The sequence below is a fragment of the Mya arenaria genome, chromosome 15 (assembly GCF_026914265.1).
Source record: "Mya arenaria isolate MELC-2E11 chromosome 15, ASM2691426v1".
Classification (NCBI taxonomy): Eukaryota; Metazoa; Mollusca; class Bivalvia; order Myida; family Myidae; genus Mya; species Mya arenaria.
The window spans coordinates 20873519-20891252 of record NC_069136.1 but is presented as its reverse complement, the minus strand read 5'-3'; the positions used below and the strand labels follow the sequence as shown (position 1 = coordinate 20891252).

The 17734-nt window shown below is 37.9% G+C and overlaps 1 protein-coding gene across 1 annotated transcript; it reads right to left on the bottom strand.

Moving 5' to 3' along the window:
* Window positions 1–15051: 15051 nt before the first annotated feature.
* Window positions 15052–17354, bottom strand: LOC128220658 (uncharacterized). The gene is made up of 2 exons (XM_052929140.1): window positions 17266–17354; window positions 15052–17048 (listed from the first exon to the last, which is right to left on the bottom strand). Exons 1-2 carry the CDS (start codon window positions 17316–17318, stop codon window positions 16775–16777), a joined length of 327 nt encoding a protein of 108 aa, XP_052785100.1. The 5' UTR covers window positions 17319–17354; the 3' UTR covers window positions 15052–16774.
* Window positions 17355–17734: the final 380 nt, after the last annotated feature.

Genomic DNA, 17734 nt, shown 5'->3' with positions numbered 1-17734 from the left:
GCGATAGTTATTATACAAAGACTGAGTACATGAGTCAATATATTTGCTTTTGCAACAGTACACAGTACAGGCAATTATTATACCATTTTACTCATTTTACTAGTATATCAATAAAATCATCGCCATCAAATATGTTACATATTTTATGTTTTTATCACAATAAATTGACCCTAAAATATGTTGAAAAAATCCTTTCTGAAGACGCCGTTTCCATGATGTCTTTTATGTACTAGTATTTCTAGCCTGGCGAATTTCTGTCATAAAAAGATCACGCCAAAGGGCAATAATCTGTAGCAGCTCATAATGTTATTTCTACAGATTTTATTTCCGCACAACTTGTGCCTGTGTCCATGTAGCACAGTGTTAGGTTAAACAGACATTGACCGGGTCTCTGTGTTTTCTTTGACAAGAGACAATGCGGTTACCAACGATTTGTTTTATCACTGATAATTTATACATGTGATTCATAATATGTTACACATACATGTGTGTCCTCTTTGTCCTAATACCACGTTTATTGTTGACCACTCTACGTTGGTCGGTGTCCGAAAACATGTTGCGATAAATGTGGGGTTAAATGTCCAAAAGGTATCAAGTTAACTAACCGTTAAAAGGAGGTTACAACTTCTTAAAATATACAAATTGTTGCATTAATGTGAAATGCTTTTACTGACAGTTTCAATACTCTTACAAATAAATCTATAAATGTACAAATTGTTGCATTTTTAAAGCGATTTTATTGACCGTTCCGAGGCGCTTACAAAAATGTATTTTATTATGAGTAATATCTATAGAATTACAAATGGTTTCATTCGTGTGATTATATTCACCGAGATATTATTATATTGCCAGTAATTGAAATTATGGCGTCATTTTAATAAATACATCGTCGGATACCCCCGATATTAAAACACTTCGCTGTTTCGTTGTGTATTAAGTATAACAGAAGAAAGTACCGTGGTTGCCGACGATGGATTATAAGTATCTTCCATGGCCGAGAGTGTAAGATAGGTTCATTCCGACCCGAGCGTAGGGTGTTTTGCGGAAACGAGGTTTACCGAGCACCATGCGCGAGGGTCGGAATGAACCTATCTTACACGAGCGGCTATGGTAGATGCTTTTTCTCCCACTTCAGTTAAACAAAATTAAGTAAAAATGTTGTTTTTTTGGCTGGAACTCTTTTGTGCTTAGTGAAAATAATTGCGTACGGATATGCGATAATTCGCGGTTGTCATGGATATTCGCGCAGTGATTCAGAGTATGTAAATGGTCTGATCGGTCTTTCACTTGTTCACCTCTTTTGCTTATTGTAATGATTTCACCGTTTTTATTTGTTTAGCTATTACTGCATAAAGAACACATCCATATTATTACGCCTTTTTTTCTATTTTGCCCACCATCTTGGCGCCAGGTTATTTCCAGCTATTTTTGCAATGAAAACAATGAAAGATTTATAAGTAAATATAACAAATCATCAAAACAATAACCTTTATAAAGAAAATTCTGATAAGGCCAAAAAAAATTGTTTGTTTAGGGTAACCTTCCCAAAATTTCTAGGTAGGGTAGGTAGGGATTTTTTTTCAAAATCTGTCGTAAGTTTAGAGTGTTTTCTTGCACATGGCAGTCTTTCCTACATTACTGTCATTGCCTGACTTTGTTTTATCATATAAACAATAATTCTGATTTAAATCTGCATTTATCCGCCCTTCGTAACTCTCTATTCGCTAACGAATATTTTTTTGCTCAGAAACGGAAAAAATAGTTAGGGTCGGCGCATTTTATAGGTAGGGTCGGGTTACCCGAAACAGACATATTTTTTTTAGGCCTAAGTTACATCTGAGGTTATCATTTTGATTTGTTGGCTTTAATGCCTCATCAACACATAAATGCAATATTTTTTTTATTATATTAAAGCCTTTGTGTGGTACAGAGCGTTTTCCGGAACTACTTTCATTATGATTATTATAACAATTGATCTCAATTTCTCCATTTTTAATTTGAGCGAACGTGAGTTTTGTTTAAACCAAAACCTTTCACCCCCAGGTTTTCAAAGGATTTATAATTTCCCTTTCAAGTTTTAACAATTGTAGTATTTTCAACAAAACCTGCCGTAACATTTTTTCAAAATATCTGAACAAAAATTATTTAAGTTTATTGCTTTTATATATCTTTTTTTGAACACCTGTTTGAATTAAACATGAATTACCATCTTTGAGTGACATTACAATTGCTTTTATGTATTTTAACTCAAACCTCATTCAACTAAAATGATTTCATATTTTGCAATAAAAAACCTAATAGTGGTATCATCTTTTGAGAAAAAAAATCACTTTAACAATGGATTTCTTTTATCGACCAAAACTGAAAATTGTTCCAGGTGTAATACCAATTGTTCAGACTATAAAGTTAAAGTATAATTCATATTATTTAACTGAAATATAATAACATAGGATGGACCAATTCATTGCTTCGGTACATTCAAATAGGGAGCTTTGAACCATTTTTGATATGCGTGTAGGCGAGGCGTGTGTAGATGTTTTGTCATCGAACACATGCATGATGTGTTCATTTGTGACACTCGGGTTAAATATCATTTATGAATAAACTGTTTATGATGTTAAATGTCTATCATACAGAAACGATATCTCAATCGGAGTATCTCGGCCATTTTCCATAGAAAACAAAATCGGATGTATTTCCTGGGCATTAGTAGAAGTAGTTCATACATGATAATGTATATTATTCATAGTTAATTCATCATCATCATCATCATCATCATCATCATCATCATCATCATCATCATCATAACAATAAAAACAACAACAACAACAACAACAACAACAATAATAATGATAATAATAATAATTAATAATATTGGTAAAATAATAATAATAATAATAATAATAATAATAATAATGATGATGATGATCATGATGATGATGATGATGATGATGATGATAATAATAATAATAATAATAATAATAATAATAATAATGATAATAATCATAATTAATTGTAACTTAATTTGTATTAATGCTATATTATATATTGTATTATCATTGTTATTAATGTGTATTACTTACGACCGTAATTTTCAGTCGATTCCCCTTCCAAATCAATACCGCCTTATAAGTAACCTCTTGTATTCATTTCTACTTTTTGGGGGGTGGGGGTGTTTTTGAATAATTTCTGAAAAAAGCTATATATATATATATATATCAAAATACTACAGAAATCATTTAACACACATTATAATGTATTTAAGTATGTATTGCTTTATTGTCTGTATGTGTATTTTATATTTGTATTTTTTATATTTGTTTAATGTAACGATGCTCTGTTTATGCTTAAGTCAAAATATTTTTTAAGTCATATTCTATTCTGTTCTGTTCTATTACAAACGCAATATACGTTCTGGTACTAATTACTTAATTAGTCCCAAGAATGACATGAATATGGGTACGAACATGCATAGTTATTCAAATAATTATCGTAGTTTAATAATACTCTTTTAGTGAAACATTAATAATTGATTTTGTAAACTGACGCTTCAGTCTTTGGACAACAACTGCCGCGGTACGACACATTTTTATCTCACCCCTCATTCGAAATCCTTAGGCCTGATTTAATTATATCAATACTTTTGACAAAAATAAAAAAAATAAAAAAATATTATTAACATATCTAAATAAAGCTAATTTTAATATCAAGTCAATTACATTTTACGATATCAGCTCATTTGTATTACTGGACCATAGAAAGTAAACATTATTTCCATTACCATTTTTACATTCTGCTTAATACATAACAAAAGCGTAAATCTGTTTTTAACGATTACAATATTATTAATGACAATGATAATCTAAGATAATAAATTAATGTCTAAAATATGACGCAAATTAATAAATTATAAAAAAAAAACTGAAGCCTGCACGTCGAAGCCATACAAATTATACATCCATCGACTTTTCGTTGCATTGTTAAGTGCATTTTGCACATGATATCTGAAGTAATAATTTAATAGGTGTCATGCAATTTCATAAACCAATTAATTATGTTTTAACTTACCTTGTCTTGGTGTATTTGAAGCGGAGACAAATGTGCCATAGTTTCCATTAAATTTGCCGTGGAGGTACCCTCTATACTTGGAAGAAAAAGGTCACGTCGTTTTAGACGTGGGATCAAGGTCGCGTGTTAACAGTGTTTTGTGAACAATTATGCATTCCATATGCATTGAATAATTACCATATATAATATGTAAAAAAATAAGTAGGCGTAATGATTTTTGTTTGTGCCCTACGTTCGTCCAACCAGTGGGTGAAAAAGACTTAAGTTTGTTGCACTGTGACGTAATAACAGACGTTATTAAAGAATACGGTTATCAACGATGGACCAAAGACATCAACGGTATCAACGATGGACCAATGCATCAACGGTATCAATGATGGACCAAGGGCATCAACGATGGACCAAGGGCATCAACGGGCACCAACGTTGGACCAAGGGTACCAACGATGGATCGAGGGCATCAACGACACCAACGATGGATCTAGGGCATCAACAACACCAATGATGGACAAAGGGTATCAACGACACCAATGATGGACAAAGGGTATCAACGGGCACCAACGATGGACAAAGGGCATCAACGGGCACCAATGATGGACAAAGGGCATTAGCGGGCACCACTGATGGACAAAAGGCATCAACATGCACCAACGATGGACAAAGGGCATCGATGGTTATAAACAATGGACAAAGGGCATCAACGGGCACCAACGATGGACAAAGGGCATCAACGACACAAATGATGGACAAAGGGCATCAACGGGCACCAAATGATGGACAAAGGGCATCAACGGGCACCAATGATGTACAAAGGGCATCAACGGGCACCAACGATGGATAAAGGGCATCAATGGCACCAATTATGGACAAAGGGCATCAACGAAACCAAAGATGGACAAAGGGTATCAACGACACCAATGATGGACAAAGGGCATCAAATGGCACCAACGATGGACAAAGGGCATCAACGGGCACCAACGATGGACAAAGGGCATCAACGACACCAATGATGGACCAAGGGCATCAACGAAACCGATGATTGACAAAGGGCATCAATGGCACCAATGATGGACCAAGTGCATCGATGGCACCAACGATAAAAAAGGGCATCAACGGGCATCAACGATGGACCAATGGCATCAGCTGGCATCTGCTGGTATCAGCGGCACACCGAGGTTAACAAAGGGCTTTAACGTTGAACTAAGTGCAAAAAAAGGCATCAACGGCGGACCTGGGCATCGACGGGCGTCAACGGACATCAACGATGGATCTAGGGCATCAACTGGTATCAACAATGTACCAAAGGCATCGACGGGTACCAACGATGTATCATGGGCATCGACTGGTATCAACGATGTACCAAAGGCATCGACGGCTACCAACGATGTATCAAGGGCATCAACTGCTATCAACGATGTACCGAAGGCTTCGACGGCTACCAACGATGTATCAAGGGCATCAACTGGTATCAACGATGTACCGAAGGCTTCGACGGCTACCAACGATGTATCAAGGGCATCAACTGCTATCAACGATGTACCGAAGGCTTCGACGGGTACCAACAATGTATCAAGGAATCAACGGGTATCAACGATGGACAAAGGGCATCAACGGGTTTCAACGACGGACCAAGGACACCAACGGGTACCTATGATGGACAATGGGAATCAACGGGTATCATCGATGGACGAAGGGCATCAACTGTTATCAACGATAGACCAAGGGCATCAACGGGTACCAATCATGAACAATGGTCATCAACAGGAACCAACGATGGACAAAGGGCATCGACGTTTATTAACGTTGGACCAAGGGCATTAACGGGTACCAGCGATGAACAAAGGGCCTCAACGGGTACCAACGATGGATCAAGGGGCTCAACGAATATAAACGATGGATCAAGGGCACCAACGGGTATCAATGATGGATAAATGGCCTCAACTGGTATCAACGATGGATCAATGGCCTCAACGGGTATCAACGATGGATCCAGGGCCTCAACGGGTATCAACGACGGACCAAATGTGTTTAAATGTATCTTTATTATTACATGTCGGGGTAACCGACTTAGTACGGTCATCGAAACACGAAAAGCTTATTTAGGATAAATCCAACCTCACATTGTTCCATCATTTTCCCACAAGCTTCGCGTATTGTGTTCTATAATGTCCCACTTATCATCTTTCTACGGGGAAATTATATTATATTACATTATGTAAATGCTTAATAAAAGTGCGTTTTTCTTTCAGTTAGTATAATTCATTATCATTTATAGAAATTCCATTTTTAACGATGTCTGATGGCTGATGCTTCCGCACGACTTGCTCTAACCTCTCTAGCTTATAAGCCTCACATCATTCACTCCGTGTGGGACCTCCTTGCCTTACGCCTTCACAGCCGGTCTTATGTCTGCGCACTGCTGTATGAAAAGGTATCTGAAGTGCGCTATTCAACGATTGAAATGACTTTGACAAATACGAATTTTAATAACTTCTGAAAGATGAATTGTGAACAACAATAGGAGTTATTTACGCCAGCCTATTTTAGATCATCTTGAAAGGAACTGATACACGGCGTTCTGATCTGGTGTCATGTCACCTTTCATTCAAATATCTAAACATTTATATTCAACTAGACGCAACTATTCAATCCATTATGAAACGTTTATTAATTTTTTGATAAAGGGAAATAAAAGAGTTCTTCAAATATCAATAAGTGAGATAAAGCTCTATTATTTAAGTATTACCATACAATATTGTCGAAAACTTAAAGACAGCTTTTTGTGAAAGATGACAAGTTATTTGACTGTATATGACCTTCGACTCACGCGGATAAATTTGATTGCTGTTTAACAAGTAAACACCCAAATTATTGTTGAGTATTGTGCAACATATAATGATGATATGGTTAACGTTTTTTTCTTAGCTGTTTATTCGCACCTGAATGCAACTTGACATATACCCTTTGTAAAAAGTAGTTATTATGATAGCGTTTGATGGTTCTGTATCGTGGTTTTGTATTCACACAATGCAATGGTTTGTTATGGCTGTAATTATACGCTTTAGAAATCACACGTAGAATGCAGCGCCATCCCGATAACATCTTAAATGCAGTTCATTTCGCTAATGATGTAAAACGCTTGTCAAACTCATTCTTGATGCGTCCAATTCGTTCTTGATACGTCCAATTTTCATTGTATCTAGCAATCTGAATCTACATTCGGGTGTGCATATATACTTCACCACAAATCATCCGGTGAACAACAGAAATTGGTCTCAGTTAACATTTTTGAACCAAAGTAAGTTTTTATATGTCTTTATCAATTTTGATGAAATATGGCGCGGCCTACAACACACTCCCAGTCTCTACCAAAGTTTGATATTTGAGCTAGTTTCTTCGAACACTTTGACGAAGAGAAGACAAAAATCAGCGTGGCATGTTTGTACTTTTATTTTAGATGTCAACTTTTTGCATTTTCTGTTTGTCGAGTTCTTCTCTTGTGGTATTAAGATTGTCAAAATATGATCGTGTTTAAATCAGACAAATGGCAGTATTCATAAACGTTTTGATCCCGAGTTTGACACACAGATTCGTGAATTCATTTTTTAAATGTATTAAAGATCAATCTGGAACAGTTAACACTGGTTTGTTTCAATTTTTGACAAGTAAAGGAAATTATCGTCCCTTTCATAGGTTGTTACACTTTCACAACGAAATACAAATCTGCCCTTTACTGTCTCTACTTATGGGATTTCATTCTTTACCTCAGACTCGGGGCATGAGCGAATATTCATCATGGAAAAGTCTCTACTTATGGGACTTCATTCTTTACCTCAGACTCGGGGCATGAGCGAATGTTCATCTTGGGAAAGTCTCTACTTATGCACTTCATTCTTTACCTCAGACTCCGGGCATGAGCGAATATTCATTTTGGGAAAGTCTCTACTTATGCACATTATTCTTTACCTCAGACTCCGGGCATGAGCGAATATTCATCTTGGGAAAGTCTCTCTTATTGGCCTTCATTCTTTACCTCAGACCCCGGTAATGAGAGAATATTCATCTTGGGAAAGTCTCTACTTATGCACTTCATTTTTTACCTCAGACTCCGGGCATGAGCGAATATTGATCTTGGGAAAGTCTCTACTTATTGGCCTTCAATCTTTACCTCAGGCCCCGGCAATGAGCGAATATTCATCTTGGGAAAGTCTCTACTTATGGACTTCATTCTTTACCTCAGACTCCGGGCAATGAGCGAATATTCATCTTGGGAAAGTCTCTACTTATGCACTTCATTCTTTACCTCAGACTCCGGGCATGAGCGAATATTCATCTTGGGAAAGTCTCTACTTATTGGCCTTCATTCTTTACCTCAGATTCCGGGCATGAGCGAATATTCATCTTGGGAAAGTCTCTACTTATTGGCCTTCATTCTTTACCTCAGACTCCGGGCATGAGCGAATATTCATCTTTGGAAAGTCTCTACTTATTGGCCTTCATTCTTTACCTAAGACTCCGGGCATGAGCGAATATTCATCTTGGGGAAGTCTCTACTTATGCACTTCATTCTTTACCTCAGACTCCGGGCATGAGCGAATATTCATCTTGGGAAAGTCTCTACTTATGCACTTCATTCTTTACCTCAGACTCCGGGCATGAGCGAATATTCATCTTGGGAAAGTCTCTACTTATTGGCCTTCATTCTTTACCTCAGACTCCGGGCATGAGCGAATATTCATCTTGGGAAAGTCTCTACTTATGCACTTCATTCTTTACCTCAGACTCCGGGCATGAGCTAATATTCATCTTGGGAAAGTCTCTACTTATTGGCCTTCATTCTTTACCTAAGACTCCGGGCATGAGCGAATATTCATCTTGGGAAAGTCTCTACTTATTGGCCTTCATTCTTTACCTCAGACTCCGGGCATGAGCGAATATTCATCTTGGGAAAGTCTCTACTTATGCACTTCATTCTTTACCTCAGACTCCGGGCATGAGCGAATATTCATCTTGGGAAAGTCTCTACTTATGCACTTCATTCTTTACCTCAGACTCCGGGCATGAGCGAATATTCATCTTGGGAAAGTCTCTACTTATGGACTTCATTCTTTACCTCAGACCCCGGCAATGAGCGAATTTTCATCTTGGGAAAGTCTCTACTTATTGGCCTTCATTCTTTGCCAGACTCGGGGCATGAGCGAATATTACCCTTGGGAATATCTCTACTTATGAGACGTCATTTTTTACCTCAGACTAGGGGCATGGGCGAATATTCACCCTGGGAATATCTCTACTTATGGGACTTCATTCTTTACCTCAAACTCGGGGTATGAGCGAATATTCAACCTGGAAAGGTGTCTACTTATGAAACTTCATTCTAAACCTCTGTCTACTGTCTTCAGTCAATACCTCTTCCTCGGGGCATGAGCGAATATTCACACTGGGAACGTGTCTACTATTGAGTCTTCAGTCAATACCTCTTCCTCGGGGCATGAGCGAATATTCACACTGGGAAGGTCTCTACTATTGAGTCTTCGTTCTTAACATCTGCCTCGGAGCATGAGCGAATATTCACACTGGGGAGGTCTCTACTATTGAGTCTTCGTTCTTAACATCTGCCTCGGGGCATGAGCGAATATTCACGCTGGGAAGGTCTCTACTATTGAGTCTTCAGTCTATACCTCAGACTCGGGGCATAAGCGAATATTCACACTGGGAAGGTCTCTACTATTGAGTCTTCGTTTTTAACATCTGCCTTGGGGCATGAGAGAATATTCACACTGGGAAGGTCTCTACTATTAAGTCTTCAGTCTATACCTCAGACTCGGGGCATGAGCGAATATTCACACTGGGAAGGTGTCTACTATTGAGTCTTCGTTCTTTACATCTGCCTTGGGGCATGAGCGAATATTCACACTGGGAAAGGCTCTACTATTGAGTCTTCGTTCTTAACATCTGCCTTGGGGCATGAGCGAATATTCACACTGGGAAAGGCTCTACTATTGAGTCTTCGTTCTTAACACCTACCTCGGGGCATGAGCGAATATTCACGCTGGGAAGGTTTCTACTATTGAGTCTTCAGTCTAAACCTCAGACTCAGGGCATGAGCGGATATTCACACTGGGAAGGTCTCTTCTATTGAGTCTCCAGTCTATACTCTGCCTCGGAGCATGAGCGAATATTCACACTGGGAATGTGTCTACTATTGAGTCTTCGTTTTTAACATCTGCCTTGGGGCATGAGCGAATATTCACACTGGTAAGGTCTCTACTATTGAGTCTTCAGTCTATAATTTACCTCGGGGCATGAGCTAATGTTCACCTTGGGAAGGTCTCTATGTTTGAGGCTTCAGTCTAAATACACGAACATGAATATATAACCTGTGAAAGTAATGTGTCTGTCAATGCATAGTGTGTGTAAATCAAATAAACTAAATCTGCATCACGTTTGGAAGATGTTATACGTTAACAAAACATGCTTGAAGGGCAACTTGTCGGCTCATTGTAAAAACTGGCACACGGTAATAAGGAGTCCATACTGTTGTGGCATTTCGAAGGTGGTGTGAGAGAGAAGAGAGGTTTCAACTATCCTGTAACACACATATCTACTTACATTCACGTTCTAATCTACTTCTGGTGGGGTGGGGGGAGTGTTGAATTGGGTTCCCGTGAGACATTGCTATACAGTGCTGAACCAGCGTCCGTGCAGCATTACCTCCTTTACAGAACAGCAAATCACTGCCACCAAGCTTATCACATGATAAGGATAGATATTCAACTTGAATAATAGAAATGTTATAAAACTATCGAAAACATCTGAATTCCAGCTATACTCGCTCATGGTGGCAGAGATCTATTCTGGTTGTCAGGGGAGATCACTGCGTAGATTTGTCGTTTACGTGACAGTAACAGGAACCCTCTAACCAGGGTAAGGGTATATCAATGCACAACTTAACAACAAGACCGATACTTTTACACGGAGTAAGAAGATCATGGATAGGCCAGTGACGGCGTTCAATAAATGTACACACCGAGCTCCCCGAGCTCCAACTACATACACACGCACGCACGCACGCAAGCCAGCACACACGCACACACATATCAACTGGATACAGGTATAGCTACATGAGCTTCTGTAGTCTGGATTTTGACCCATGGTTCAAAACTGATGACAATATGTATGGACTTTCTTTCTATAAATTACAGAACAAAAATAATGTACTCCATGCTAACTTATGTACGTGTAGCTTTTGTTAATTTTCGACGACCCTTTCGCTCATTAATAACTGAGACTTTAATATTCAATGGTTAAGTGATTAATCCATTTCACCACCCCATTGTTAGCAAACACGTTTTCAGCACAATAGTCACATTTTGTAGAGATGTACGACACGTCTTATGCTCGGCGTCGTTAAAAATATTAATAATAGATTCAATAGCAGCATTTTCATGCCAGTAGCACAACGTTATGGCACGTTATATTCCCTGTGAGCCCACATGTCAAATCAACTATGCCCGTGCAAACCCCGTAACGCACCTGATTTGATTAACTTAAATAACATTGAGTGCGAATAATGATTCAGACGACAATGAACTCACTTACCAGTATTGTTGGGAAATCACCAGAATCTAACCGTGATAGAGCGGAGATACCCGAATACTCGACGGACCGGCTGTATTGACAAAACAGGTAACGTGCCAATTATCCGCAATCTTCTTCATCCTAGCGTCACTCAACCGTGACGTCAAGTGAGCGAATAAGAGCGAATAGAGCGATGCAGGCGAAAATGTACTATCTGAGTCTATATTTAATATAAATTATACACTTTTTGCTTTCGTCCCGCGAATGATGTTAGCTTATCTGCGCAGGAAAGATATGATAGTGAAAGGCAGTGGCCCACACACATATACATGTAACTATTCTGGAAAGTTCTAGCAACCTGTTAGCACCTATTGTAGGTACATTCGGTACTTCTTTCAAAGGGTAAGGACAAACTGGTGAACTTTTCCATCAAAGGAAACAAAATACGAGTATAGGTTCCGATAACTCTGTGGTAGAACCTTTTCCGTTTTTGTGGTGGGTGATCCAAGGTTCAGTCCGCGACCGCGTCATACTCAAGGCGATTATTTAAATGGTACTCCAGTCGAAACCTGTTGGCTCGATATGGCTTGGCTCGATTTCCTCCTTTGCTCGAACTGGGTGTTATAGACCGATTTTGTTTCACTCAGCATTTCCGCTTGGCTCGATATTCGCGAGACTCGAAGTATTTTGCTCGCTACATGGTATGTCAAGCCAACGGGTTTCGACTGTAGTGGCTCCATCGCCTGGTGCTCAACTGAGGATAGTGCCCAGAAATGTTGTCTCCCGTGTATTGGTGCTTTACACTTTTATCACTTCCGCTCTGCTGTCTCTTCAGTAAAATGAGATTCCAAGATCTGAAAACTAAGTACCTACAAGGTTATGACGTACTATTTGGGTCGAAAGTCTATTAAAATCGACAATATAGCCGAAACAGTCGGGCACATTAAAAAGTTTAATAAAAGAGCTGCACCTCTATTCAAATTGAAGATGCATCTCCATTAAAGAATTAGCTCCTCCACTTTAAGTATGAAGTAGAGATGAACCTTCATCTTTAAACCTGTTTTCCCCTTATTTTTGACGTCTTTGATCGATAAAAAGTGGTTCAAAGGTAAAGAAAATCAGCAGCTTCTAATATGGTAGAAATAAGAAGCTATTTTTTGTTTCAATATAAGATCGTAATATATAAGAATATAAGCACCAAAAATAAGTCTTGTTAAAGGTTAATCGTTATTTTTTTCTGTCGCTTTTCTTAAAATGAATGAGTAGGGAGGATGGATTGTTTTTTATGTTACTTTTTACATTTTTAATATTCATGCATGCCAAAACGTATTCATTTCTTTATAAGTTGCCACCGTGTTAAAAGTTAAGTTACACTTTCTGAACTGCCAGTCTATTTAATATATTATCATTTTTCTTTCTTCGAAAGTATTCAATTTTCAATAAATTGTCACTGTGTTAAAAGTTAAGTTCCACTTTCTGAACTGCCAGTCTATTTAATAAATTTATCTTTCTTCTTTCGTCGAAAGTATTCAATTATTAATAAACTGCCACCTTCATAGGATGCTAAAAGCATTAAAAATGTTTAAAAACTAACCTACACTTTCTGAAATACCATTCTAATAATTAAATTTAATCATTTATATTTCTTTCGCCAATAGAATTCATTTACTAATAAACTGCCACCTTCATGATATGTCAAAATCACTTGAAATGTTATAAAACTTATCTGAACTGCCACTCTAATAAATAAGTTGATCATGAAATACGGAACAATTCCAGTCTGACCACTGTCACTATCCTGACCACTGTCACTATCCTGACCATTGTCACTATCCTGACCACTGTCACTATCCTGACCACTGTCACTATCCTGACCACTGTCACTATCCTGACCACTGTCACTGTCCTGACCACTGTCACTATCCTGACCACTGTCACTGTCCTGACCACTGTCACTATCCTGACCACTGTCACTATCCTGACCACTGTCTGACCACTGTCGCTATCCTGACCACTGTCTGACCACTGTCACTATCCTGACCACTGTCACTGTCCTGACCACTGTCACTATCCTGACCACTGTCACTATCCTGACCACTGTCACTGTCCTGACCACTGTCACTATCCTGACCACTGTCACTGTCCTGACCACTGACACTATCCTGACCACTGTCACTGTCCTGACCACTGACACTATCCTGACCACTGTCACTGTCCTGACCACTGTCACTATCCTGGCCACTGTCACTGTCCTGACCACTGTCACTATCCTGACCACTGTCACTATCCTGACCACTGTCACTGTCCTGACCACTGTCACTATCCTGACCACTGTCACTGTCCTGACCACTGTCACTATCCTGACCACTGTCACTGTCCTGACCACTGTCACTGTCCTGACCACTGTCACTATCCTGACCACTGTCACTGTCCTGACCACTGTCACTATCCTGACCACTGTCACTATCCTGACCACTGTCACTATCCTGGCCACTGTCACTATCCTGACCACTGTCACTATCCTGACCACTGTCACTATCCTGACCACTCTCACTATCCTGACCACTGTCACTATCCTGACTTTCACACTCATAATTATACAGTCAAACCACTGGCGCCGGATTTTCATACTCAATTATTTCTAAAAAAAATTAAGAAAGTCTTAGAATTGCAAACTTAAATTATGTTGCCCAAACTGTGAAAAAAAACATTGACAAATTTTCTTTTTTATAAATATGTTTTTTTTTAATGATTGAGTTAGAAAATCCGGTGCCAGTGCGCCGAACCCCGTTGGCTCGCACTCCAAGGGGACGGCGAGCCTTGAGCCTCGAAAACTTCGAGCCAGGCGGGAATTATTTATTCAGTGCAGATGAAACTGTCCTTAAAATTCATTTCGAGCCAATGAGAAATCGAGTCAAACGAGTTCGAGCCAACAGGGTTAGAGTGTACTTTTTTTGTCTCCACACCTTCTTTATCTCTTTCAAATGTATATCTTTCTTAACCACTCTTCTTCCCGCTCAAGTTAATCAAAATGCATTAAAAAGGTAAACAACTATGTTTAGACACAGGGTAGCTACTCACCCGGTTTTAATTTTTTGTCCCCGTATTTTACAGCTGAGATGTTTTCTCCAATTTCATAATGCATTTTACATTCTAATATCTTTAGAAACGCAAACAGCACGTGTAAATTGACCTCACCCGTTTGATGTTGAAAAGGAGTCTAGTAATTCTGGCAATTCTGGCGTAACGGTGTTTGTTTTACCATGTCGAGAGTTAACTTATCCTGCAGGACTCGTAAGTTAACATTATTCCTAGGAATAAGGGTGCGTGAATAGAATCAATTGGATTCGGAACACCTCGGCTATTTCCGATCGAAGAAAACCTCGGGTGTATGCCGGTACATATGCAAAAGTTGTTCTTAAAAAATAAGTAATAGTATTAATTAATTTTAGTGTTTCAACGTGTATTTTGTATATCATAGTTTAAATTTATAGCTTGTAACAGAAGTGTGAAATGTGAACAAAATGTTGGTAGCACAAAACGGTTAATTGTGAACAATAAGCTAGTAGCAATGATAGAACATCTATAAAATTGTGAAATGTGAACTATATGTTTGTAACAATGATAAAACAGCTGAAAATCACTCGCTTCTCGGCCATTATCAATCGAAAACAACCTTAGATGTCTGCCGGTACATCAGTAGAAGTTATGAAGTTCGTAAAATTTAAATGATAGTATCATTTAGCTGTAGTGTTTTCACGTGTATTTTGTATATCTAAGTTTAAATTGATTGCCAGTTAGGTGTATTATTGCATAAATAATAAAGATTTCCATGAGTAAAGAAATTAAGTTTAATTGATAAATTGAAATTACTACGCGATCTACTTGCAGCGTAGTTAAAGGTAAAGGTTTCTGACATTGTAAACCGTCCATATACATCCGAGGTTGTTTTCGATGTAAAATAGCCGAGGAGTTCCGAGTGTGCGTTTATAGTGTAGATTAGTGTACATTTCACTCGAGGCCTCTAATTACAAGCCTTTTATCTTTTGTACAACAATGACAATGGGAGGTACTCAACCTTCGGGAACGAGCTCCAGTATGTGGGGTGACTGTCTTTAACTCAATCAATGGACAATATTTATAAAGGTAATTGTGTGTTTTTACACAGAAACACTGCTAAACAACTACAAAAAGTAACCATCCTATTCCCACTTGTAACATAATGGTAACAAAACATATCTTTGCTACGTCAATACACGTCTGAATTAGCCATTGTTATTAAGCTAATTTGAAATTCACACTACCATTGATAAAAGTTTCATCTTGAAATGTTGAGAAAATTAAATGTAAATAGTGAACTTGAGTGTTCAGAATAGATATTGACAGCGTTTATTCTTTTCACTAGAGTTCAATTACATTTCAATAAGCGAAAAGTAATCTTCTTTTCAGGACTGAAAAAAGGTTTTTCAGATTAAACGAGGCCGTAACAGCTTGTTCCATATATGTTAAGTGCCCAGATAATTCCTTTCATGTTTTGAAACTGTTCACAATAAAGTGAATATTTTGTAAATTAGATGAATTCTCGAGGAACATCAAGTGAATGTTTTCAATAGCAACAAGGTATTATTACAACCTGACCCTACGACACTGGAGCAAAGCCATCCCGCTGTCAAGATGCTAAATTTGCTCCCCGAGTGATTGTGCTTCAATTGGAAGATCCTTCAACCATACTGAGGTCTTTCAAAAGTTTGGCTATCATTTTCCTCTTCACTTGTGCTTCTTTTGTGTAACTTTAGACACGTAAAAAGATAGATTTGCCTCTTGTAAACATTATAACACAATGGGCCTTTTTGCCCCTGTCCATTCGACATTTTTGCAGTTTCAATGTCCTTCTCGGTTGAAGTAAAATTTGATGCGCGCAAAAGGTCTAGGGATGTTTTACATGTTGATATTTTGTCTCAGCTTGAAAAATCCTTTTAAGATAAAAATTTACGATGTGCAAGTGTGTGAAAAAATATATCCAAAGGCTTACGATTAATAGTATTAAATCATTTTAAAATAAACACAATTTTTATCCTTGTTGTCCTATTTCTTCTTCTTCTTTTGCTTCTTTTTTGCTTATTGCTTACTCCTTCTTTTGCTCCTTCTGTCGCTCCCTTTTTGCTCCTTCTTTTCTCCTTCTTTTGCTCCTTATTTTGCCCCTTCCTTTGCTCCTTCCTTTTCTCCATCTTTTGCTCATTCTTTTTCTCCTTCCTCTTCTCCTTCTTTCTCCTTCTTTTTCACCTTCTTCTTCTTCTTCTTCTTCTTCTTCTTCTTCTTCTTCTTCTTCTTCTTCTTCTTCTTCTTCTTCTTCTTCTTTTTCTCCTTCTTTTGCTCCAACATTTGCTCCTTCTTGGCCACTTTGAGGCAAACAAAATAACAAGAATAAAAACATTTATCACAAGCAAAAGAGATCTGGGGTGGTATTCAATATTTTCATTCATTGAGAATTGGTGTAGCTAATCGGATTGCGTTGTATAAAAAAAATTCCACCATTACACAGAATGAAATTGTATGACCATAAGATTGATTTATGTTGCATATTGAATACAAACCAAGTATTTTAATACATTTTACCAATAAATGGCAACCCAAACACAGATCCGAAAAGAAACACATAACTGCATCATCGGCAGAATTCTGTTTGGATAAAACAGTAATTTAAGTTGCGGTTACCATATTCCTACGAAAACAGCTTTTTAGCTTGCGGTAAGCCAAGTCGTACGATTGAAACAAAATTGACGTGAAAAGCATTTCATAGAAGCCATACCTATCAGTTTCTTTCAAAGACTTTGAATGGGCGTGAAGCGATGTTATTATATTCCCATCAAGATTACTCATTATTCTGTCAAGTCTCAGAAAGGCTTGACTATCCTTTTAACAATTTATTGCTGTTGATAAGTTTTGTATTTCTCCTTAAGTATGTGAAAGGAGAAGTAATTCGTATGTCACATTTCATTGTGTTTGCTATTTATTATAATGCTATATGCATCAAAATATGTTAAAATATATCTTTGAAGCAGATTTTATAAAGAAGTAATATAAT